Source organism: Ambystoma mexicanum, chromosome 9 (assembly GCF_040938575.1).
Source record: "Ambystoma mexicanum isolate Mex_15411 chromosome 9, UKY_AmexF1_1, whole genome shotgun sequence".
In the NCBI taxonomy this organism is placed as follows: domain Eukaryota; kingdom Metazoa; phylum Chordata; class Amphibia; order Caudata; family Ambystomatidae; genus Ambystoma; species Ambystoma mexicanum.
In genome coordinates, this window is record NC_090931.1 from 617,476,327 (window position 1) to 617,501,551 (window position 25,225).

Below are 25,225 nucleotides of genomic sequence, written 5' to 3' on the forward strand. Positions count from 1 at the left end.
GTCTTGCTCAATAAAATATTATGCATACAAAACATCATGCTGCCTTTAAGGTAGCTCATAATATGCACTCTAACTGATCAATACACTTAAAAAAGTTATAAGTGCAAGGTGAACCTGCATTATTGGTGACACCACGTCTACATTCCAAAAAGACAGTTGAGAAGACAGAACGTCTGGTTCAAGTGAAGGAAATCCCTTGAGCCGAGAGGACTGATGCTCACAAATGTGTTCATGAAAAGCTAGATCAAATTCTGCATGGGTGCCCTTCAGTCGATTCTCACAAAAAGGCACAATTTACCATTATAAGAATACCCAATAAGACAGGTTAATTCAAACTATATAGACAATTCATTAGAACAATCTTATATAGATACATTTGGACAGGAAAGTACAATGTAATAACAAGGGGGTGCTGTATGTCGCCTACGCTAACATAGAGACCATTTGATTTGCTGTAATAACAGGGTCAACCTAGCAATATATATTTCATAGCAATTGTAGTTTCGACTGGAAAGTTCTAACTGACTCCAGTTGATACCCGTCTTCGTCAGGACAGTACTATCCCTTGTGTGTTAGACACATCTTACAAATGAGTTAAAATAACACACCAAAACATTAAGAGGAATATAGGGCAAGCCGAAATTGTTAGCCCTGTAAAGAAAGAAAAGGAAACAAAACACAAATAGCTACATTAGAATTGGGTCCAAAAGAGAAAATACATAGTCAAGCTAGCTCTGGTCACAATAGTGTACAGGAGCATACGCGTGGCAAGGGAGAATAATCATAATTATTACCATATTCTCAACCATGTGTGGCGTGAAATAGTTATTTGATTGCTTCCAATAACATATCAGCCAAAAGTTATGCAAACCCCAACGTAGTAAGTCTGTGGAGACATAAACCAAGGACATTTTTTTACAATTGGGAAACAATTTCCCTAGTTGCCAACAGTGAAGTAAATTGACCAGTTGCACTCTCACGGCTTTATTACCTGGCCAAAAATAGCCATAATTTAAAATAGTTATATTTGAAAACTCACCAAATGTGGGAGTTCAAAAATGAGCCATCGAGAATGGCTCGCAGATGAACTTTTCAAATTAATTCATCCTTTGTGAGAAATATTAAGTCCTCCAGAATTGTAATCCCAGAAGTGTCCTCATACCACGTTGGATTGTGCGGGTCTAAATGCCAAAGGGAAAAGGCCAAAAACGTGTTCAGTCAGTAACCACAATGAGCGCATAAATATCCATTATGGAAGGAAACTGAAACGAAGTGGCAAAAGTTGTAAAATTATGGCTAGCTGTTCAAAGCTGAGTCAAACGGCGCCCACTGAGCACCAAATATTGTTAATTCATTCAGCTGTGCTTGTTTATAGCGATGAGTGCTTTGGAAATGCACGTATTCCTGCAATAGTAAACCATCAAAAGTTCCCACCATTCCTCAGGGCCATAGCTAGTATTTACCAGTAATATTCCAATATATAGAATTCTAAATCTCAGCTGCCAAATAACTAGTCCAGACACATCAAAGTATATGGGTAGGGGGGCTCGTTTTTACTCACCGTGATATTTGAAATAGCTGTCTCCTCTCGCAAAGGCATTCCAAGCTTACTGCCTAACCTAGCCCGGTCATGCATCAGCATATTATTCAGCTGGTTGTGGGCGCGGCTTGGAAATCATTGCGTGTCACGTAATTACAGACAAAGCTGGAACGTTACTCTGTGTCACGTGAGGTATTGCTGATGCACTAGACCGCTAACTAGGGTTACAATCAAAGTCTGTCATCCGGGACTAGATATACCCAATAGCAGAAGTAGACGTTGTGCCAGAAAAATGTGTAACCTGCTTTACTGCCGATTTATTTGTTAGTCTAATGATGGTAAGGAAATATTCTTGCAACAGTTCAACAAGAGTACATTTCGTGCCAGAGGCAGAAGTAAACTGGCTGCAGCAATAAATACTGCATGCAGCAATTTCAATTAATGGATGATAAATTGATTGAATAGTCGAAATATTGGCCACAGGTTCGAGGCTGCGCCTAAATGGTAATAGACTGAATAGTGCCCAATAAAAAACCCGATTTAAGAGGGGTAACTCTCATAAAAAAGAGAGCGGTGTACATCCCCAAACTCATGAGCAAGATGGTAACTGCTTTTTCCTGTCCTTTTTATAGATATCGTAGAGTAGTATACAGGGCTGACTGCCATCTATGGTTCAGTAAATGTGCATTACAGGATTGAAATGTCATAAAGGAATTTGGGGTCCAGTGACTGCATTTACCTATTCATTCCCACATTACAGTAAATAAGTTTTCAATTACAAGCAACCAATGCTTCAGACCAACTCCCGACTTAGGAACAGAGGGAAACCAAGGCAGATAGACCTTAAAAAGATCATGACCCCAAGATCCATTCTTCTTGGAGGTTTAGTCCCACTGAGAAGCTCTGTGTTATAAATCCACCATTGCTCACGAGTGGAGTGTCTGTTGGCAATACAATAAGTATCTATGCCTCTGACTGCTTCCAAAACACACCAAGTTAGTTCCTCACAGCTGTGATTATTTTCTAGAAAATGGGGGACTAAAGGAAATGAGACATTTTGAGTTCTTATCTTGGACTTGTGTTCAGAGATTCTAAGTTCTACCAGCCTTGATGTCTTTCCTACATACGTCTTATTGCAGGGGCAGGTGATGGAATATATAACATTCCTAGAATTAAGTCGTATGGTCTTTAAGATGCCACAGTTTACTGTTAATCGTCACTGTGTTGCCTGCCCGAGTTGATGCACATTGGCAGCAATAACCACAAGCTAAATGCCCACAAATTTTATTCATGCCCCACATTTCAGATATGGTCTTAGGTCTCTGCTTAATTTGGGATCTATCTGCCTTAGAGAGCCAATTTTTGAAATTCTTGCCTTTCTTAAGGGCATACATAGGAGGATCTAAATTGGAATCATTTAGTTGCAATATAGGCCAATGTTTACTTGTGGCCTTTTTTATGGCTGGATGATAAGTGCTGAATGTCATGGCGCACACCAACCGGGTATTAAATGGACTTTCCCGGGAAATTTTGGATAACAGAATATCCCGATGTTGATGGCACGCTCTTTTCCGTGATTGTATCAGTACATATGTCGGGTAGCGCCTAGTCTGCAGACTATCTTCTATAATGTCTGCTTGAATGGAGAAATCGTGGTTATCAGTACAATTGCGCCTTGCCCTAAGGAACTGGCCATAGGGGATGCTCGTCTGTAATGAATTAGGGTGAAAACTGTCAAAATGGAGTATCGTATTCCTATCTGTAATTTTACGGTAAAGGTCTACGGCAACAGTTCCATTTTTCTCCTTCAACAAAAGATCCAAAAAAGGTATTGAGTTGTTATCAGTGGACATCGTGAACTGCAGATGTTCATTAAGGGTGTTGATCCATGTCAGGAACTGAACATGATCACCTTTAGTTTTGTCCCAGATGATAATGATGTCATCTATATACCTTGTGGACTGGTAGAATGGATTAGAATCATTCAGGATGGAAGCCTTTTCAAATGCCCACATGAAAAGAATGGCATAATTTGGGGCAAAAGCTGCACCCATGGCAGTGCCCTTGGTTTGCAAAAAGAAAGATTCTTTGACCCAGAAATAGATTTGTGTCAGAGCTATTTCCAAAAGTTTAATCAAGAACTCACTGGGAACCAATTGGGGATCGCTTCTGGAGTCTAGAAAAGTCTTCATTATTGTAAAGGCTCCAGCTGTGAGATATTTGAATAAAGTGACTCTACATCTAGAGTAATGAATAGATGGATTGCAGGATCGAATGGCAATCCCTCCAAGTGTAGAATCGCATCTGTAGTGTCGTCCAAGCAAGTGGCCGTCGCGGCCGCCAGAGGTTTAAGAAAAAAGTCTAAATACTTACCCAGAGGTTCCAAAATTGAGCCGCATAACGATACAATAGGCCTACCGGGGGGATTTAGGCCTCTCTACAAAATGTACCATGCTCTACCCTGGACAGAAATAACAGACTCAAAGTTAGATTACCTCGCCTTTACGAGCCCGTCATTCACATGAACAAGGTCTCAAATGCCCAGCATAAATCCACCTCATTACACTCTGACCCACCTCCCAGTCCTAAACTTATTCCCATAAAACTCCAGAATATAGCTAATCCAACCACCATGTCTGGAGCCCTGATTAATGCCAGATGCCTAGTAGCCCATGCAAAAGAAATAGCTGACATCTTATTATCTGATGACCTTGACATTCAGGCAGTCACGGAATCTTGGCTGCACGAAGCAGCAGGCCCAGCGCTTTCCTTAGCCATCCCTGAAAATTACCAACTAATTAGAATGGACATACCTAACTGTAAAAAGAGGCGGTCTTGCCATTATAGCAAAAACTAACCTTGCTTTAAGACCACTTGCTCAACGTCCTCTTAAGTCATGTGAACTGCTGACAGCCAAATTGCCCATTTCCAATTGTCGCACCCTAACTATCTAATATACAGGCCATCTGGTCCCTTCGGCACCTTCGAGGAGGACATATCTAGCCTCATAGCTAATAATACTAAAGACTCATCACAACTTTTATTAATAGGAGATCTTAACTTAGGCTTCAATGACCCGAAGATAAAGTAGCCCAATCCATAGCCACCATGCTAGCTGAACATGGCCTAACCCAAAAAGTCCTCACCCCTACGCACAACAAAGGAAGGACCCTCGACTGGGTTGCCACTTTGAACCGCGATACCACTATCAATAAAATTACCCCTCAACAGTGGACAGACCACTACTTAATCAACTTTTCCTTAATGCTAGACAAACAAATTACAAAAGATAAAGCCATGGGTCCTCACATACCCACCAGAGCTAAAATAAAAAGATCAAACCAGATGACCCCCTGCCACTCCTACTCCATACCATCAATGCTCTCCCCAACAACTTGGATCCTGAACTTTTTGTGGAAAGCTACAACAACGATATGAATAAAGCCCTAGATACTATTGCACTTCTGTAGAAAACAAATTGCAACTTAACAACTTCGCCAACAATTACAAAAAAGAAATCTGACTCACTAAAAAAACCTCTTCAACTAAAGGATTTTCAACCCAAGTCCTAAGACCAAGGAACTATTTGCTATCCTAAGGGAATTGGAATCCCCTGTACCCCCACCCGACAATACACCCAAAGACAAACAATGGTGCACCAGCATCCAACATGCCCTAGCCAATAAAATTATAACACTTCAAACTAAAATCTCCCAAAACAAAAAAAAGCCTCCCTACCTCCTTGTGAGAGACCACTCTCCAGCCCCACCACTAACACCCCCAGCCCAGATCCTTTCAAATTCACCAAAATTTCCATCCAAAAACCGAAAAAATTATTGCATCCCTTATGCCTTCCAACTGTAAGGGTGACAACTGCTCAGCCCAACTAATTAAGGATGCAGCAAGGGACCTAGACCCATTTATAACTAAACTGATTAATGCCTCCTTTTCTACGACAACTATACCAAGTAACTTAAAGGAGTCATGGGTTTTACCTCTTCTCAAGAAACACATTTTAGACCCTTCTATCGCCACTAACTATAGGCCCTTTACCACAGTACCCTTTCTTCTCAAGATAATAGACAGAGTAGCCTACTTACAAATTCAGTTTTATCTTGAATCTAACCAACTCTTAGGTGTCCGCCAATCTGGCTTCAGATCCCAACATGGCACTGAGACAGCCTTAATTGATCTCAAAACCCAAATTGACAAGCTCAACAACAAGGGAAATACTGCCATGCTACTCCCCCTTGACCTGTCGGCGGCCTTTGATTTGGTGGACCACACGTTATTGTGTGAACACCTGGCATCGGCGGCCCACTTCTCAAGCAAGGCTATAGCCTGGGTCCAATCTTTTCTGGACAAATGAACTATGAGAGTTTTCTCTACATCGGCATCAGCAGACTCCATCAAAATAACCTGCGGCGTACCCATGGATCTTGCGTCTCGCTGACTATGTATAATATATTTACTAAGTCCCTATTTGACATATTGGACAGACTCTGTGTCACCTACACGAACTATGCAGATGACACCCAGATCCTCATACCCCTTTCGGGCAATTTTGTCTCTGATACGATTGGTAAATTAAATATACCTCATCATTCAGGTATGGATGGCCAATCACGGCCTCTGCCTGAATGATGACAAAAACGAAATCCTGCTCCTCGGCTCTGCTGCTAACCTAAAGAAAAGTAGCCCTAACTAGTCTGCTTTCAACATTGACAGCAACATATTTACAGTAGCCAAAGTAGTGAAAACATTAGGCTTTTACCTTGACTCCACCCTAATGTTGCAGAAACAGGTAAACTCCCTAGCATCCTCCACCTCCTATACATGCAAGCTCATTAGGGCATGCCGAGCTTTCCTAACACAAGCAAGCTGCATCATCCTCGCCAGTGCCTTAATACTCTCCAAACTCGCATCCTGAAATGCCCTCTTCATGGGAGCCAACAAACGCATCATTGATGAAATGCAAATTTTGCAAAATAATACCCTTAGAAGTGCCCTCAACTTACCTACAGAGAACACATCTCTAATATAAGAAGAGAACAGTGGCTAAAAATTTGCGACAGGATCTCACTTAAAATAGCTTCACTAACCTACAAATGCCTCAACAACACAGCTCCCCCCTACCTGGCAGAGAGAATAGTGAGAAGAACATCAACTTGCCCTACCAGAGCTGCCAACTCTTACTGCCTACAGATACTGAGATTCAGGCTAAAAAAACAGGAGGCAGCAGCTTCCCGGTTAAGGCAGCCCAGTATTGGAATGCTCTCCCACTTGATGTTAGAACAGATCAATCCTATTACAGTTTCAGACGTAATATTCTCAAATGGCTACATTTCAATGACCCCTAAGACTAACCGCGAACCACCTCTGACTTCTGGCCCGACCCTAACCTCTTTGTTTGTACATACGTAGATTCTTTCATCTGATTTGTTCTATTACTTATTTGCAATGTTTTTACTTATTCATGTACCCTTGTGCCTTACTCTGTAACTAAGCTTAAAGTATCCATGTATTTTGTTCTCCGTTGCGCCCAGCTACCTTTGGATTAGGTGCCCCATACAAATTAATAAACAATCAATCAATAGTGGCTTAGACCACCAATGATCAAGAGAGCATAATGAATGCATTTTTCATATGTTTGAGTTTGCTTGGAAATTTCACCTAACTTGCAACAGATTCATAAGTGAAAACATATCCCCCCCCCACCTTCCCAAAGCCCTCCTTGTCACCCATGAAGAATGGAGGTGGGGCAGGGTGGAAGTATGAATGAATGACAAAATGGAGGAAGCTAATGAGGATTACAGCAACTGGCCTTTACAATCTGCTCTTTCCCGAACGTGGTGGCACATTGCTTTTGTGATGAACCTGAGGATGGCGTCCCTTCTTCCCTAGGTTGAGACCTTTCCCATGGGGCCAGGGTGGTGCGTCCACAGTACAATAATCCTCCTGGTGGTGGTGCAATGAGGGAGGATCACATGGGGAGTGTAGACCCCTATGGAATTATGGATGATTACTCTCAGGGAACGCAGTATTCATTCACTTTGATAACCCCAACACCTTCTCTAATACCAAATCCCCCCGCCCTCCTTGTAGGGAGAACTAATTGTTGCAAGGTTTACCATCTGGATACCCTTGACAAACCCAAAATATCCAAGGACTCCAAGTATCCCACTTCAAAGGGGAAAACTAGTACTGGGACAAAGAAGATCACTTCAAAGAAAATGAAGTGAGCGGTCTAGTTTATTCCGAGATGCTAATTGCCGGAATGGAGGCAGCTGGCCGCGCGGGAGTTCAAAAGGAATTCTGCTCTCGGAAAGCAGAGCGATGAGCCTCCCGAGAACGAGCCTCGAGAAAGCGGGTCTCAGAGAAGACACAGCGGGCTGCATGCACCAAGCGAGTACAGGGAAGCCGAAAGGGAAGCCACTGAGAGGAAGAAGAAAGGCTGATGAAGGTCAAAGGGCTGAGTGTGTTGGTGCCGGTTCTTACCTCAAGGCCACCCAAGCACCGGTGAACTACTTGCAAGGCAGGACACGTAGCCGGGAGAAGAGATGCTGCTCGAAACGCTGCAGAGCCCTCCTCTCTCCAAAAAGCTGTGGGAGCCTCAGCATGCAACACAGAGACTGGCCAAACGCCTGGTAGCATTCACAGGCACGCAGGTTTAGCAGAAGTTGCTAGAGGTCTGGGGAAGCAAAAGAGAGGGTCCGGGACCTGAAAACAGAATCAAAAAGTTACCCACTTGGCAGGAGAGTGTACCAAGGGGGAGTAACACCAACATCCGAGTCTGGGAGCCGCTTCCAGAATAGAGTGTCTGGGACCCGAAACAGAATCAAAACTAGTTGCTCACTTGGCAGGAGAGTGAACCAAGGGGGAGTAACGCTGCTTTGCGAGTCTGGGATCCGCACCCATATCAGAAACCAAGGTCTAAAGAGGGTCTAGGACCCTTTGAAAGAGAAAGTTATTGAAAATTACACAGTTTGGCAAGAGAAGACGCCAAACCACATTTGCGAGTCTGGGGCTCACATCCACATAAAAGATTGAAAACCAGGGGGACACTGACCCAGGGAATAATAAAGTGAATCCTATACTTCGCGGAGAGTAATCCTGAGTCAATAGGACATAAAGGCTGGAAATAAAAGAGAGTTTACCTTATCTGTGATCCAGCATCTTGATAGAAGAGTACATCTAGGGGAAAGGAATGTTACACCAGTCTTGGAACTTTGTTGTTTTGAACATTTCCTTTCATCACCTTAGATAACACATCATAATCTTAGTGATATGCTAAGTTTGCATTGATCACCCAAGTGGTGTAAGATCACCACCAGCCAGAGACAGTGATCCAGAGCTTCAGTATTCACCACCTCCTTCCAGAAAAACCTGACCCTAAAATACTCCCAAAATAGGTGAACCGTGTCCCTAGGATCAGACTGCTTTCCCAGCACTGATCTGACCATGACAAACCTAACCTTGCCATCCTCCGGGTGCCCAGCAGATGCAAAAACTTTCTCCTGCAGCACTCTGAAATTGAAGTCTAGCTTTTGAGTCAAAACATATCTGCTTCCAGATGGCACCAACAAGCGTTCACCTCAGAGATTCACACCGATCTTCTTCAAGATTATGATCTATTTGCATGGTTAAGATATCATTCACAGACATGCAGGGAGCCATAATCTTGAAACTAAATATTGAAGGGTGTTTACAAATACCTCCAGACACCAATTCGGCCTGCTTGGATATATTCTCACAATATTGAGTCTTTGAAATCCCACTTCGGCAAGTGCGTGCTCACATTTCAGGAAATACATGTCCAGCAAGTATCTGGCAGGCCAGACATTTTAAAACTCCCAGTGTTATCCGTCTCTGCCAGAACAATTTATAGCCATTGTGAGATAGTTCCAGAATCCCCTCAAGGAGGCATTTTATATGAAAAAGGCCAATACGACCAGTATTACCCAAATGTTTTCTCCACAGTGTCACGGTTTATTACACGTCACACGCCAGCCAGGGAACTCCCTCCCCTACACTGTATGTGGCGCACAATAAAACGTTTTTTTATTTTTAATATACTATGGATTCTTTTGAGTAGGCCTCCAACCCGTCTCACACCCAACCTCCGCAAACACCCCGTGTCACAATGGACCAGGAACCAGACCCGTGTGTATCAATAAGATATTTATTATTTTATGAAAAAGGAAAAATTAAACACAAACAATTTCATAGCCACTAATGTTGTGGCAATATAAAATGCAATAATCTCTACAAAACCACCAGGTTAAGATATACTAATACAGTTAATTCCGTTTTTTAATGGCAAGACATAAAAAGAACAATTTACCACAAAGTGATAGCACCAACAGTTAATCACTCTCCCTTGCAACAGTAGAAAAATGAGGTTTCATGATTCACTACTACTCCTATGGGATAACACACCAGGGTACATTGGGCTGCTTACACTAGAGGACAAATCAGGCTTCCAAACAGACTAGCTAGCACACATAGGAAATCCAATTTTAATACAGGCAGCACCTGAGAAGTAAAAGTCAAAAATAAAAGAGAATATAATTTGAATCAGTGATCAGGGTATGATAGAGGAAGAACAATAGAATAGGAAAAACGATTTTTCAAAGGTGAAAAGAAATATTTTGAAAAACAAAATTGCAAATCTTACAACATTTTGCTGGAGCTGGAAATGACAGGCAAGATCAAAACTGTGAAAACGAAGGAAATGCAGTACCAAATCTGCACTCATAATCTGAAAGAAGGGGACTACTCTAGGAAAAACTATTTTTAAAGGATGAAAAAAGAAATAAAAAAACGAAAATTTATATCACTTTAACTTGCTGGGGTTGGAAACGACACACACGCTTTCAACAATGAGAAAGGCACACAGGAAAATTGTTTTTTAGTGAAATTGAAAGGGGTAACTAACATGTAGGCTTTGGGCAAAGGGATTACTCACAATGGGAACAACAGTTTGGGTTTAGTAGGACAGATGCAAATAGCAATGACATTGGTAAATGAAAATTCGCTTAGCAGGGCATAATTTAGACGCAGGGACAAATTTGGTTCAGCTCACAAGGGGATTAATTCTCTTGGCCAACACTTTGATGACTATAACAATTAAATAAAAACACTAGACAAGGATGGTTGGTTTCGAATTTCAACAATCACAATCCGTAAAATTCAATGGGGGAATTAATTGATTTACTTACAAAAATACTAAGGATTTACACAGTGAAATGAGGGTTTTTTCAAAGGAGATATGCTGGCATACAGAGGCAAACAAGAGATTCTTCTATGGGGAGATGGCTGACCCACACTGGCAATTTGGGGTTTTCAATAAGGGCTTATGCAATTTAGGGTTGGGTTTTTGCTACTTACCTAGCAAGCCTTTGTTTAAGATTCAGTAAAGCCAGCTGGATCTCAGGACACTCTTGAAAGAAAGGGCAAGAGTCTGGTCACTGCACTCCCAAAAATGGTAAGTTTCAGCAGCCTTCTTTCTGTCCTCCTTTTTCTGTCTTCCCTGTTTTTTGTGTGTCTTGAGTCCTAGTACAGTCTCCTTATATAGCAGAAATGACATCACAAATTTTACAATATCGGGGAAGTACCCTTCAATAATTCCTGCCGCCAGGATTGGACGGTTTCTCTCTTTCTCTGCACCCTCAGTCAGGATTGGATTTGGGATTAGTATTTTCCCCTTTATTACCATCCTTTGTTCTCATTACAATTTTTTGGCAAAAACTAGTTATGTATCATAACTTCATAATTGTACTAGCCACTGCCATATGGAACATATATTTGGTTTGAGCTGACCCTGGGGAATTAGATGAGCCAATCGCCAAATCCGTACGATATAGCATGGCCATGTGCCACATTTTTGTCTTTTTCATAACATGTACAACAGTTATGAATATGTAAGTCATCAAGCATATTCCCAATGTCATTTTCCATCTTTTGACCCACTTTTACATTTGTCACATGTCCAGATCAGCCAGAAACCTAGTTTAACTGCCCATTATAGTTCCCAGAGTCCCAGGTAAATGCAATTTATAGCCCCAAAACAGCCTGGAAATGACATGAACAATGGCATGAAATTGAGATCAATCCTCCGTCTGATGGCTGGGCAAAATGGCTAAAACAAAACAGTATTTTAATATTATTTGGGAATGTCTGTTCAACATGTGGGAGGGCCACTTCATTCCCAAACGCCATCTGTCTTCCTGGGCTCGCCTGTGACCAGAGGTTTTTTTTTAATATATAATTCTCTTTGAAATTAGTGTGGGCTCTTTCTTTTGAAGTGGGTGCAGTAAGGGCTCACACTTTTTTTGTCATGCCTTAGCCAAGCATTGCCTTCTTTTGAAATCTCTGCCCTCCTGCCGGTCAGTCTGCAGAATAGGGAAGTTTGACGCCTCCAACAGCATCACATTTTATGGCAGTGTTGTTGGCTTGGAGGTGCGACATCCAGCTAGAAGTGGGGCATTTCATTGTGAAGTTTTGAACTTAGCCTGAACAGGTTTTTCCTGAAGTAAGTGTTCTTCACACGTTTACAGGAGTTTTGTAGGTGAAACTTAATATACATTTACTTCGGGGACCAACCCACACATCAGGTTTCGCTTTCCTGACATTTCTCTGTGAGCAGTGGTATCTTTTTCCATTGTGGCATTTTTGCTTTTAATGTTTAAAAATCCTGCTTTCCATGTCACATGATTCTGCGATTTCCCCCTTGGTGAATTACATTGCCGCTGGTCCATTGATAATGACAGGTAAGCCCCTTTCCCCATGGGTCTTTACTTTTACATAAACAAAAAGAAAAAGCCAGGCCGTATTTGGTTGCAGTGTTTAAATTCTTGCCACTCCGGTGAAATGAAAGCAAAATTCAGGCCATTTTTGGTAGCAGTGTTTAAATGCTGCTTTTTAGGTGAAAAGGACTTCTGTTTGGGGTCTTTAAATGCACCCCACAACAGCTTGACTGTATAAGTTATTGTCATGAAGATTTTCTTCCCAGTTTGAAACTTCTCCACTGACAATTAAGGGCTGTGGGGAGAGCGTCCGATGCTGCTTGCTCGAGAGTGGGCCCTCCATTTCACTGATGCATTTCCATTTCACTGATGCATTATCTTTAAACCAAAAATGAGACAATTTGAAGGTGAACAATGAACGATCGAATCAATGTTGTGCACTCCGAAACCTCTGTCTTTCCTTTTCGTGTATTAGGCACCACCCGAACATGTAGTTCTCATTCTACGGCTCTAAAGGAGTTCATGAAACAAACCCTTGATCTGCTTATTAGCCTCTGTGGAAGGGGAACTGATAACAAACTAAAGCTATACAAGAGTCGATCAAGCACCCACAATTTAATAACATTACCCTCCAGCTGGAAAGATTTAGTTTCTTTTTTTTCCAAAATCACTTCCATCAGCGTGGACATGTTCTTGACCAACTTTTCAGCATGGCGTCCCATGGCCGTCCTTGTCTCTCACAAAATGTTGTAACGCGTAATGATTAATGGGAAACACTTGTTTTCATATTCCGCTTAACCGCGTGGCGAGAAACCAGCCCATGTCCTAGAATTGTGATCTCTGAACTTGTGATTTCCGTCTGGAAGACCAGGAGCACTACATCTGTGTAATTCCATGACAGAGTTATGGTTGCTTGAGGAACCATAACTGTTGAATTTGTGTTTTTGTTGTTTTGCACTGCAAACACAATGTCCCTTTAACAAGAGAAGACTGTAAACATTTCAATAGGTTGCAGGCTTAGCAGCCTCCGAGTAGATCAGCCTTTACATGCACCAATATTGCTTAGTGTTTCATTGGCTAAACCGAACAGACATCGCAAAGCCATGACCACCGGGCCCATCAGCATCAGCTGCAGCAGAGAAAACACCGTTGGTGCGAATTTTGCTGTTCCTAGCCAGGTACATGCTTACACACAGAGGAAATGGTGCAGAAATATTGTACACTGAAAGCATGAGGGTTTATGGTTCCTTGCCCAACTTATCTTTGCCATATATCAACAGTCCTACTTGGGCTAGAGCTGGGCGAGCCAGGACAAACACCAGGCGCGAGCTTCACTCAAGTTTCAAGCCAGTGTCTGGCTTAAATAGGAGCCTTCCAGCCTGTGAGAATAAAATATTTCTGGGCAAAGAAAAAAAAATATCGAACAAAAAGAAACCTTTTGCCTGTCTCTTAGTAATGTGTGTCTAAGTGGCTGACTACTGTTCACAGAGGTGTTGCTAGGGGTGGGGCTGAGGGGGTTATAGTCCCGCTTCTTTTGGTTGTAGCCCCGGTTAGATGCTCAGGAGCTACAACCAAAAGGCTAGCCCTGGATCCCCACAGTCCTGACATTAGCGTAGCCCCGGATCTTTTTCAGACCTAGCAACGCCCCTGTCTGTTCACCTCTCGCGCAAATCTGGATTGGCTGTGTGTGGGTCAAGATAGGTCTACTGCTAATCAGGCTATCCTCAACAATGTGCCTGTGTCAGAAACCACACTTGCTCCTATGTGTTTGCCTCCTCCCCGGGGGAGGGGTGGGGGGAGTCACTGCACTCTTCAGCAGTGGCAGGGCTGCCGGCCGGTCCACACCACTCCTGTGTCATTGCTGCCTGCTGCTTCTGACAGCGGGGGTGGGATTTTAGGATTATAGGGTAGGGATCTTTGTTTGGGGGCATGAACCAAGGTAGGATTTTTTTTGTTGGTGGGGGGCGCCATCTAGGAAGAAATTCTGTTGTGGGGAGGTGAGGAGATGCAGGGTGCCAGGTTATATATTCGTGTTGTAGGGAGGAGAAAGGACACATGGTAAGGAGCTGGCATGGGTGCTGACATGCCTCATTCGGGAGTAGGGGATTTTTCTCTGCACACTAGGACTTGTAGTCCCAGATTTATAATGGGGGAAACCAGGACTACTGAAGGTATGAAAGAGTTGGGTTGTGCAGCTAGCAGGATGCAGGTAGGGGGTTGTGTTGGGAGAGGGCGTGTCTTGTGAAGGGGAGAGAGAACGCCGGGTTGCGGGGGGTGGAGGGGGTGTTACACCCCCGTTCCATTCAGCGGCAGCGCTCTCCAGTTCTCTTGTTTTTCTTATTTTTTGTGTGCTTTCTAAGACTTGCAGTCCTGCATTTATAACGGAGAAGTCGGGACTGGAAGGCAAAGAACACAATCAGACCTGGACTACCATGCCCCAAGTGGAATTTGGCATTCGTGGCTTTGTGCTGTTTTGGGGCTGGATGTCTGGTAGGGGGCTGTTTCCAAGATGAACACGGCCAATCTTTTGCGCACTAAGTGCCCAGCTAGACATCTTAGGCCGGCTGTAACCAGGAATTCTCTGGCTCTGTCACCTGTGGCTTGGACACACAGTGAAAACTCTAAAGGAAACTTGGTTTCCAATATTCCACACGGTACATGGAGACTTTTGGGGCGAAACAGGAGAATGTTAGTGTATCGTTTTCTTCTAACAACAGAAAATCGCAGCGTATCATTTGAAAGGCAGGTCTGTGCAAAACAATGCAATCATGCGTTCTCGCACCTTGTCCCATGGGAAATTGCTTTGAATGCCTGTTCATAAAAGCTCTCAGAAATTAACACTGCTCCATCTGTCCTGTTTTCCTCATTTAAGAGTTTCTTCTTTTCACAAATGATGAAATGCCGTGTATTGACACGGAGTACACGCATATCCCTCTTCCTCGAGAAGGCACAGTGTGCCTCAGTGGTATGAGAACTTGACAAAGAATCTGAACCCGTCATCCTGAAAGCTTTCATCTTTTCAAGACAAGATAACATGTTTGCGTTTCTGGAGAAAAAAAAAAACAGCTGCACATTTCATTGGGCTAGCTTCACACCAGCCCCCCACCTCCCAATCTCATCTCGACGTATCACATAATACTGCTTCGGGGTCTGGCTGCGTTTCTTGTGGACTATGAATGGCCATGCCCCCTCCATACAGGATATACCTGAGGCTAGCATGGGTGTGCAGTGTCTGTCCCATACAACGCATGAGATGTTCCTGTACATGCGTGCAACTCACCTGCTTAGGGTTATAAAAAAAAAAAATAAGCCTGTTAAAACCATGGCCTCTTTGCTTAGTCTAGCTGACTGGGAACAGCAACTCTCTAGATGTTTTAGACTACAAATCCCATGTTCCCTCACCATTGACTATGCTGGCTAGGGCTGATGGGAATTATAGTCCAAAACATATGGAGAGCCAAAGGTTGTAGACCCGTGGTGTAGCAACCAGTGGCAATACTATACTAGTAATTCGCCTTTCAGCAAAGTTCTGTTTGTGCACCATTACAAGTAGCACTGCAGGGAAGTCTCAGTGCTGTCATTAAAAGTCCAACAACTCTCTTGAGATGTGCTGGACCTTGACTATTGCAAATGTGGCCGCATTGATGAAAACTGCCCGTCTCATTAAAAGATTGCTTGCCGTTGTCGTGATGCTACCATACTGATACCGTCAATTGCATAGCCGCCCTTGATGGGAAGTAGGGGGCTGGGGGGAAGGGAGTAGCTGGCTCCGTCACTTCAATCCTTTCCCCCTCTGTAGAGTATTATCAAGTGCCTGCTCCTTTACCCCACAAAACTTCTTCAGATGTAACACATAAACCTAGTCACCATGTCCGTGCAGTACCTATTGAATTTTCCAATCCCTGATATTTTCACTTTTTGATTGGTCAACGTTTGAATAGTGTTGCCAAGCCAACTGAGCGCAAGTATGAATTGCTGAAGTTGCCCACCAGAGAAGACGCTGGTAATCACTAATGAGAAATATACTGTAAATCAATGAGACTGGGCTAACAGGCCCTGTTTTAGTACTCCTTCTAAGGAAAACCTGCTTGCCCGCATCACAGTGGCAGAGCCATCTGTTGCAGGCCACATTGGCCTTTCATTGAAGAACATAGTGCATGTACAGGGTACCAGCCGAATCCTCCCCATGGAGCCACAGGGAACCCCAATCGAACTACCAACTTCATTAAAGGGCATAGTGCCTGTATAGGGTACCAGCCAAATCTTCCCCATGGAGCAGCAGTGAACCCCAGGTCAACTACCAACGTCCTTTGACATATTGGAGAAAAGCATAGACTTTGCAAAAGAGACATGCTTTGGTACTGTATGGCAGAAATGACTGGCATAGCCTGAGGAGATGCTGTGGCTTTGCTCCAGACTGGTGGTCCTTGCAGAAATGTGTTCACTTTCTCTCGACCTTTCGTAACTCCACAGCAACTCTTCCCATCGGCACTGTCTTTCAGACCTCACACCTCTACCATTTGCTGCCCCTGCAGGTGTCAGTTCTAGAATGTTTGTATTATCTGTTCTTATTCCATTCCAAGAACCAAGTCTTAGTTGCCTCTTTAGTTTGCTCTGATCATGTCTTTTAACCCTCTTTGCCTCCAGGCGTCCCTGCTGAGTCCGTGGCTCCTCTTTTTTTCACTTTTCCAACCCAGCTACTCCTCGAGATCCCCACCTCTTCTCCTCTATTCTTAAGTGGCGTTGAATCAAAAGTTTTCCAATAAATGCACGGTCTCACGTCCCAATGTCTCCACACTGATGCACGTCCATGTCCCATTTCCCAAGTCATGGCAGGCCGTCCTCAACACGCTTTCATTCACTCCCCCTAGCTTAAAACTCTGAACTTTTGGAATGCTCTTCCCTTTTCTGACTTCTCAGGTCGCCTTTGACTATTTGTTGGCTTTGGGCTGAAGACTTTTCTTTTTACAGCTGTGTTGGGATTTTACCTCTGGTGAATGGTTCCTGTGCCTCACTAGTTGAACCTGTTGTCACCTTAAGGCAGTGATCCTCAACGTGTAGCTCGGGGATCAACATGTTCCTCGCAGAACCCTAAATTGTTGCTCGCCAGTTGCTCTGGACCATGGTGTGGAGGTCTAGAAGGAGGTGCTCAAGGGATGAGAGACCTCATTAGCAGTATAGCCAGGACAGAGTCCTGGAATGGGTGACAATATTGGCCAGTGAGCCTGCTGTGGTTGCAGTTGGCTTTATTTGTAGATGCCAAATTGCTGCCAGGCACATTATTTTGTTAGTAAATGTTCTTACTTATTACAGCAGTCATTGTTAGAAATACACAGCAGGGTCCTTTTCTTTTCTTAAAAAAAAATAATATATTTTTAGTTATTTAAAAATATATTTTTTTTTACTTTCGGTGAGCTGCAGGGGTGTCCTCTGCAACCCCCGCCCACTATTCTCTATAGTATAGTGAGCGGGGTGTTGCGGGGGACACCTGTGCAGCCCCTGGATTTTTTTTATTTTATTTTATTTTTGCTCGGGTGTGCTGCCAGGGTGTCCCCACAAAACCCTATACTGTATAGTATAGTTAGTGTCACTATACTATACAGTATAGTGAGCGGGGTGTTGCGGGAGACGCCCCCGCAGACCCTGGCTTTTTCTTTTTGCTCGGGTGAGCTGCAGGGGTGTCCCCTGCAACACCCCGCTCGCTATACTGTATAGTCTAGTGAGCGGGGTGTTGCGGGAGACACCCCCGCAGCCCCCAGCTTTTTTTACTTTTTTCGTTCTGGCGGGGCCCTGGTGGGTGTCCCCTGCAACACCCCGCTCACTGTAGCGTCACTGTAGTGAGTGGGGTGTTGTGGGGGACACCCACCACGGCCCACACCGACCCCCCTGAAAGACCCAAACGCATACCACGAAAAGTTCAAACTTTTGGTAGTTAGAACTTTTCGTGGTGTGCGTTTTAGGTCTTTTGGTGGGGTCGGCAAATTTGATATGTTCTTTTCGTCCTATTCCGTTTAAATTAGCAAGCCAATTAATTAATCCAAATACCTAGTTAATATCACCACATCCCTCAGTGAAGTGGTCGTCCAATGCTCAGAGTTTTGACCAATGTTTGCCACTACGTTTTGTGTAAAATCCGTTTTGGGTAGAGAAGAGAGCCTCCACATCCTTCAGAAAAATATTATTTCTATTCCTAACTACTTTTTCTCCAATGTAAAAGGCACAAGCTGCTTTAAAATGCACCATTTGCCATTACATGCCAAAATAATTCTTTGGAGGTAGCCTTAAAAATCACACCAAAGTGATCTGTAAAGCCTACCATTTAATGACCAGTATTACTCAATATTTATTCAATCATATTTCTCCATTAAGTTAGCAACATTGAAAAGCAAGTATCATATTTCATAAAATTCAAATTTGCAAGCCCAAAGTAAAAACGCAGCTTTAACATATTCAAAGAAGCTATGTGTAAAAACCTAATCATTACAAATAATTATATAAAGCATAGCTTCCATGCATGTCCACGCTTATGCAAAACGGAGAAACGCCGACAAATTAACAGAAAAGTAGCCAAACCTTCATTGGCTCCCATTTTGTAGGCACACTTTGCGATTCCTTCTTCATTTATTGAGGGGTGGGTACATTTCAACGCATCATTAGCATCCGCCTGCTACATTCTGGGGATCTTATTTCACAGATTCATCTTTGTGATCTTATATGTATACGTAAGTCTGCCTATAAAGCTAAAGAGGGCAGCTCAAATATATTTTGGACATGTGACTCTCTACCCATGTGTCGGTCAAGCTCTTGCTTTAAGAGCTATTTTGAGTTGGGTTGATGTGCCAAATGTTGTTTCCCACACCTCTACCCAAATGGTCAGTGCTTTACGGCCCCCTTTACCACAATTCTTTTTCTTTTCCAGGGGTGGCTACAATCACGCTTACACTGAAATTCTCTTTATACTTGACAAACAAATCCCAGATGTGCTGTTAAGTTAAAAATCTTAACTGGGACACGACACCTTCAATGTGAACGCCACCAGTTCAGCTCATAAGGCACTTCAGGTGACCTGCTATTTGGCACATGAATATATTTTGCAGCGCCTCCGGGACATGACAGTTTGAGACACAGATTTCACTGCCATAAAAAAATCATTGAACAGACCTTTGCCTTATATATATATCTACAGGCATTTGTCCAATCTGAATGCCCCAAACCTGAAATAAAATCTTAAAAAGCCCTTTAATCCTTAATGATGCTCTTTCAGCTGTCTGTGTGAAATGATTGACCCAAGCAGAGGAGTTGCTAGGAGGGCCAGGTGGTGTGTGTGGGGTGGGGGGGGCTATAGCCCCGGGTCTTTTGGTTGTAGCCCTGGATAGAAGCTCTGGGACTACAACCAAAAGGCTGGCCCCGAGTCCCGCCAGTCCTGACATTAGCAGAGCCCCAGATCTTTTACGAACCTAGCAACACCCATGGACTCGAGCACCACTTTTTGAGAAGAGTAGGCTCCAATAATAACGAGACTACCTTCCCCAAACACCATAGTTTTAGTTTTTATCATATTTAATTTCAAACTATAGTTCCCAAAATAGTAATTTGTGTATAGCAGGTCCTGTTGGAGACCTGCCGGGGTTAAGTCCCAAATAGCTGTGTCATTGGCATAAAGAAGAATGCTATAAAATGTACCCTACAGGGAGGGTGGTTTAACTTTCCTAAGAGAAGTACTAGGGTCAAAGTTTGTATTAATTTGGGGCCAACTGACATCTCTGCTTTCTACCTTTATTGGTGGGGAAAACAATATAGAATTCCCTGATCTTGTATATCGGTCAGACCCTGAGATGTCTGTGTATCACAGTTGGGTACGAGTCAATAAACCATTAGGGACCCCAATAAAAAAAAATGATGCCACAAGATGTTTCTATCAATCCAATCAAATGCTTTCGCCAAATCTGAAAAAAGCCACAAATATTCTCCCTCGCTTAACCTTACTGCTCCGATTGAAGCAGTGGTGGACTGTATTGGCATAAAGAAGAATGCTGTAAAAAGTAAGCCCTCCCCTGAAACCCACTAAGGGTGGTTCAAGATATTGTTACTTTGAGCCCACTCCTGCCGTCTGAGCAACTAACATGTGGAGAATATCTTACTGGGAATGTCCAGTAGGGAAATTGGCCTATAATCCTAGGGGGCTGGTGGTCGAAGGACTGCTTGTCCAAGGAGACGGCATAATGACTGTCTCTACAATGGCATTAAACATGGAACAATTTGGTTTAATTTGAAAATGTCCCCCTCTCTAAAAGCTCCCATTGTTACTCAAAACATTTTTAAAAAAAAAAACCTTTTAGCAATTTTGATGTCCTTTTTGAATCTATAAATCCGGCCAGTCGTGTACACACCACTCATTAAATCAAGGTTCAATTTTGTTTTCGAGATTCTACATTCTGACTTGAACCATGCGGCATTGATTTCTATAACTCCTGAACTGAGGGGCGTTGTTTGCCATTAGCTCTGTCCCAGATAGTTTCAATTAAAGACTCAAACAAACTGATACTTTCCGTTGTGGCCTCTGAACTGTTCAACCTCTTTAAGAAGAGAGTATTTTTTTATTTGTTTCGAATTCGTATTTTTTGGATTGCCTCCTTATCGAGTTTAGGAATTGCCCACCAGCCAGCCTCTCTAGCTTTCTGACATCTTCTTTGTGGTGTTTACCCCATGACATTGGAAAATTAATTCAAGAGGATAGTTATCACTCTGTGTTCAATTAGAAATGCAAAATGTTATAACATTCCTGAAGAAGAAACAGTCCACAATACAGTAATCAATGATTGAGGGACACTATTATAGGTCTTTTTAGCTTATGAATGCACTATTTGCCACTAAAATGCACAGAAAATCCCCGGCAGAACCTCAAAGTATGCCTGAAAATCAGTGTTCCGTTTGTGACCAATTTTTACCGTTACAACATTTGCACTAAATTTCTTTAAAATATTTTGCTCGAGAACCTGAAGCCGCTGGTAATGTTTATTAAATTTTACTATATTTTTAAACATCTTGACAGTCCTGTCTAAAAATGTACTACTGACCCCACTCCATTTTGTCAACATTTTCTGTTAACAACCACTTAATGTCAAATGAAGTTAAAGGCCGTCAATTTTTTTTTACTTGAATTGCACATAATCTAGATTACTTAAATACTGCAAATTAAAATGTTCTATTAGCAGTCCTAAGTTTCTTACATTTCTAATTTGTTGCAATCATTTTTCTGCCAACTGAGCGGTCTTGGGTTCCTTCGAGGAATGGCTGTCGCTCACCATTTCATTTGTTATGCACATTTTGCTCATTGTACACAAAAGGTTGGGGACCCCTGGCTTAAGGGATAGTGGATACTTACTTTCCCCTTAGTTAATTGGTAGACCCGGCCTCCGATGTATGCCAAACCTCATCACACTGCTTGCTGTTGTGATCTAGGGCGAGTTAGGGGATATGCCTTTTCCGCTAGAACCACACCAGCATGGGTACTCCAACATCTGCTTGCTCCCCATCACATTGAGGGTTGATTTGGGATTTTTCCTTGCAGCACACTGGAATTGTGTTCTGGTGCGAGCATGCTGTGAATGTCAAACTGGGAACCCACTAGGAGTGTCACAATTAGTGCAAATGTCAAATACAAATTCTGTGGAAAGCAGGCAAAATGTAAACTGGTAATGATGTACTATGTGGACATGCTGGAAACTGGCAATGTTATTCCCACTAGGTATAATGTAAACTGGTAATGATGTGCGAGCTAGGTTCAGAAATGCACACACAAAAGCTATTTTACTCCACAGGAGGAGTGGTGCCCATAGTGGGACTGTCCCTTTGATTAATTTAATGTGAACCTTAAGGCATTGTCAGTAGCAGGTTTTGTTTTGTTCTCTTGTTTTTTTTTTCTTTGAAGCTCTTTGGTGAAAGTGTTCCATAAATATAAAATTAAAATGAAATGCCCAGGTGTGGCACTGGCTAGAGGTGCTGGGGTTGTATCGGGGGGCTGCTCTGGCATGGCACTGGACTGCCAGTGTGGCCTAGTGTGCTTGGAATGTCCAGTCACCTACCCACTCTACCATAGACCCCTCGACAGGACATTTTCTCACGAAACATTTTCATTCTGCCACTGTATTTTTTATTTGCCTCACTTCTCTTTGCTTCTGCTCTTATTTTCCCATCCCTCATTTTTTTTCATTTCATTTTCAGTTTGCAGGACATGGTGACAAAGTATCAGAAACGAAAGAATAAAACGTGAGGAGGCAGAAGCTCTGCCACATTTTTTAAATATTGTGACGCCCCTAACCATGGCATGCCCTCGCTCCAAAAAGCCAGCCCCCCGTTAGCCAGAGCCTACCTCTGCATGCTTTACTGCATGTGTCGCGTGCATGCTCATCGCCACTGGAATGCATGGGGGCGCCTGGAACTTGCTGCGGGCACGACAGAAGTGTGGGCGCGTATTGCTGACCTTACAAAAGGAGGAGGACCTGTAGATTGCTGTCAGTGCGCAATAAATGTGCAGGGCTGCGCCTGCTTGTGTGGAAGAAGGGGGGGGGCATGGGGGCATTAGTGTGAAAGGAATGCCCGTGGACATATCCATCAGTATGAAAGACATGAACAAGGCTGTTACTGCTCGTGTGAAAGAAAGGAGCAATGGGTGCCCTTCGCATTAGTATTAGCTGCGCATGGGCTCGGTCATCGCTGTCAGCGTGAAAGTAATGCGCCCGGGCGTTGTACGAGTCGGGGTAAGGACGCGTGCGCAGAGTGGCGCTGCGATCTCTATATAACACACGCGTGCACACTGCTGCCTGTGGGGGAGAGTGCGCGTGCGTGCCGCAGAATGAAAATAGTGTGCCCGGGCATTGCCGTGGTAGGGGACGCACTGGTCCACTGCCACCAACGGGAAATAAGTGCACACAGACTTTCCCATCAGCGCGAAAGAAATGAGCTTCGATGCTGCAGTGTCTGGGTGCAGGGATGGCGATGTCCAGCCGCATGTCTATCATTCAGATCAAAGTGAGTGCGAAATACATCTGCATGGGTACTGCCACCAGTATGCCCGGGCCTTGCCATCAGCATGGTACTAACACACGCGGCACTGCCGTCATCTGAAGGAAATAGGCATGTTCCTACCCATAAGCATGAAAACCGTGTGCCCTGACATTGCCAACAATACAAAAGTGCACATTGCAGAATGAAATGAGTGGGTGCCGATGCTGCCATCGGGTTGACAGCAATGCTGCACCTCTCTTGCCATTAGCATGGACAGAAATGGGCATGGACTTCGCCACGACGCATACCTTTCTTTTTTTTCCTGATGGCAATCCACCATGCACGGACTGCGATGTCAATGTGATATTGCCATGCAGCGGAGGGAGGTATCTGGAAATGGACGTAAATATGGAAGAAATGGGCCTCACTGGTAACCGCAGTTTGAAAGAAATATGCATTGGTATTGCGATGAGCGAAAAAGGAATGCACCCATGTGTTGCCGTGAGCATAAAAGACATGTGCATTGACTTCACCCTCGCCATAGATGAAAAGCGCCTGGGAATGTCCATCCATGCATTAGAAGGAAACATGCATGTGCCGTGGCACCCCCCACCCCCTAATTAACCAAGGCCCGCTCCAAGCTCGTCTTGCATTTGTATTGGTCGTCTTGTTTTTTTTTTTTTTCTCTCATTAATTTCTCAAGTTGAGAGAGTGCACAAACATCAAGCGAAGGTGTCTGGTTTCTCCTCTAAAGACACCAATTAACACCAAGGCGCAGGTGTGAATGCGGAGTGTGGCTCTTGTTTTTAAGTGACTTCCATTAGTGGAATGGCTAATGTGTCATGGAATGTTCCACAGGAACGAGGGGTTTATATTGGAACATTGATTGTGGGATATTCTGCCTAACCCAGGGGTGCACAACTGATTTTGACAGGGGGCCGAAAGTACCTTACATGAGGGCTATAGTGGGCCGAAAAGTAAATGTGGGCGGGGCGGTAGGCGTGGCGTGGCAGGAGGCTTTTTAAACAACCAATTTGTACTAAACACATGGAAAAAGAATGTTTTTGAGGGGTAACGATTTTTATTTGCATTTCAAACTTACATTTTGTACTATCATTTTCCATTGTTATAATTTATTTCTATTTAGTTATTGTATCTCGCCTGTTTAATTAACTTATATATATTTTATTGACCCTAGATACACTATGCCCCATGGCACCCTCACCCCCAACCAAACACTATGCCCCAGGGCCCCCTTACCCCCAACCAAACACTATGCCCCATGGCCCCCTCACCCCAACCAAACATTATGCCCCATGGCCCCCTCACCCCCAACCAAACACTATGCCCCATGTCCCCCTCACCCCCAACCAAACACTATGCCTCATGTCCCTCACCCCCAACCAAACACTATGCCCCATGGCCCCCTTACCCCCAACCAAACACTATGCCCCATGGCCTCCTTACCCCCAACCAAACACTATGCCCCATGGCCCCCTCACCCCCAACCAAACACTATGCCCCATGGCCCCCTCACCCCCAACCAAACACCATGCCCCATGGCCCCCTCACCCCCAACCAAACACTATTCCCCATGTCCCTCACCCCCAACCAAACACTATGCCCCATGGCCCCTCACCCCCAACCAAACACTATGCCCCATGGCCTCCTCACCCCCAACCAAACACTATGCCCCATGGCCTCCTCACCCCCAACCAAACCCCCCACCCCATGGCCCCATGGCCTCCTCACCCCCAACCAAACCCCCCACCCCATGCCCCCCTCACCCCAACCAAACCCCCCAACTCAGCACACACACAAACCTGCACCCATACAGACCCGAACCCCCCACCCCAGCACACAAACATGCACCCATACAGACCCGAACCCCCACCCCCCAACAGAGCACACACACAAACATGCACCCATA

General features: G+C 43.9%; 1 protein-coding gene across 14 annotated transcripts in view; it reads left to right on the forward strand.

The window, feature by feature from the left end:
* Nucleotides 1–25,225, forward strand: part of MYO18A (myosin XVIIIA) — a 1,313,149-nt gene that overhangs the window by 1,224,683 nt on the left and 63,241 nt on the right. For 11 of the 14 annotated variants that reach the window (XM_069615286.1, XM_069615289.1, XM_069615291.1 and 8 more), the window contains one exon: nucleotides 22,513–22,557. The exons of the other annotated variants lie outside the window; for them this stretch is intronic. In XM_069615286.1, the coding sequence (XP_069471387.1) occupies nucleotides 22,513–22,557 (45 nt within the window). The remainder of the gene's footprint in view (nucleotides 1–22,512; nucleotides 22,558–25,225) is intronic. 14 annotated transcript variants of the gene reach the window in all.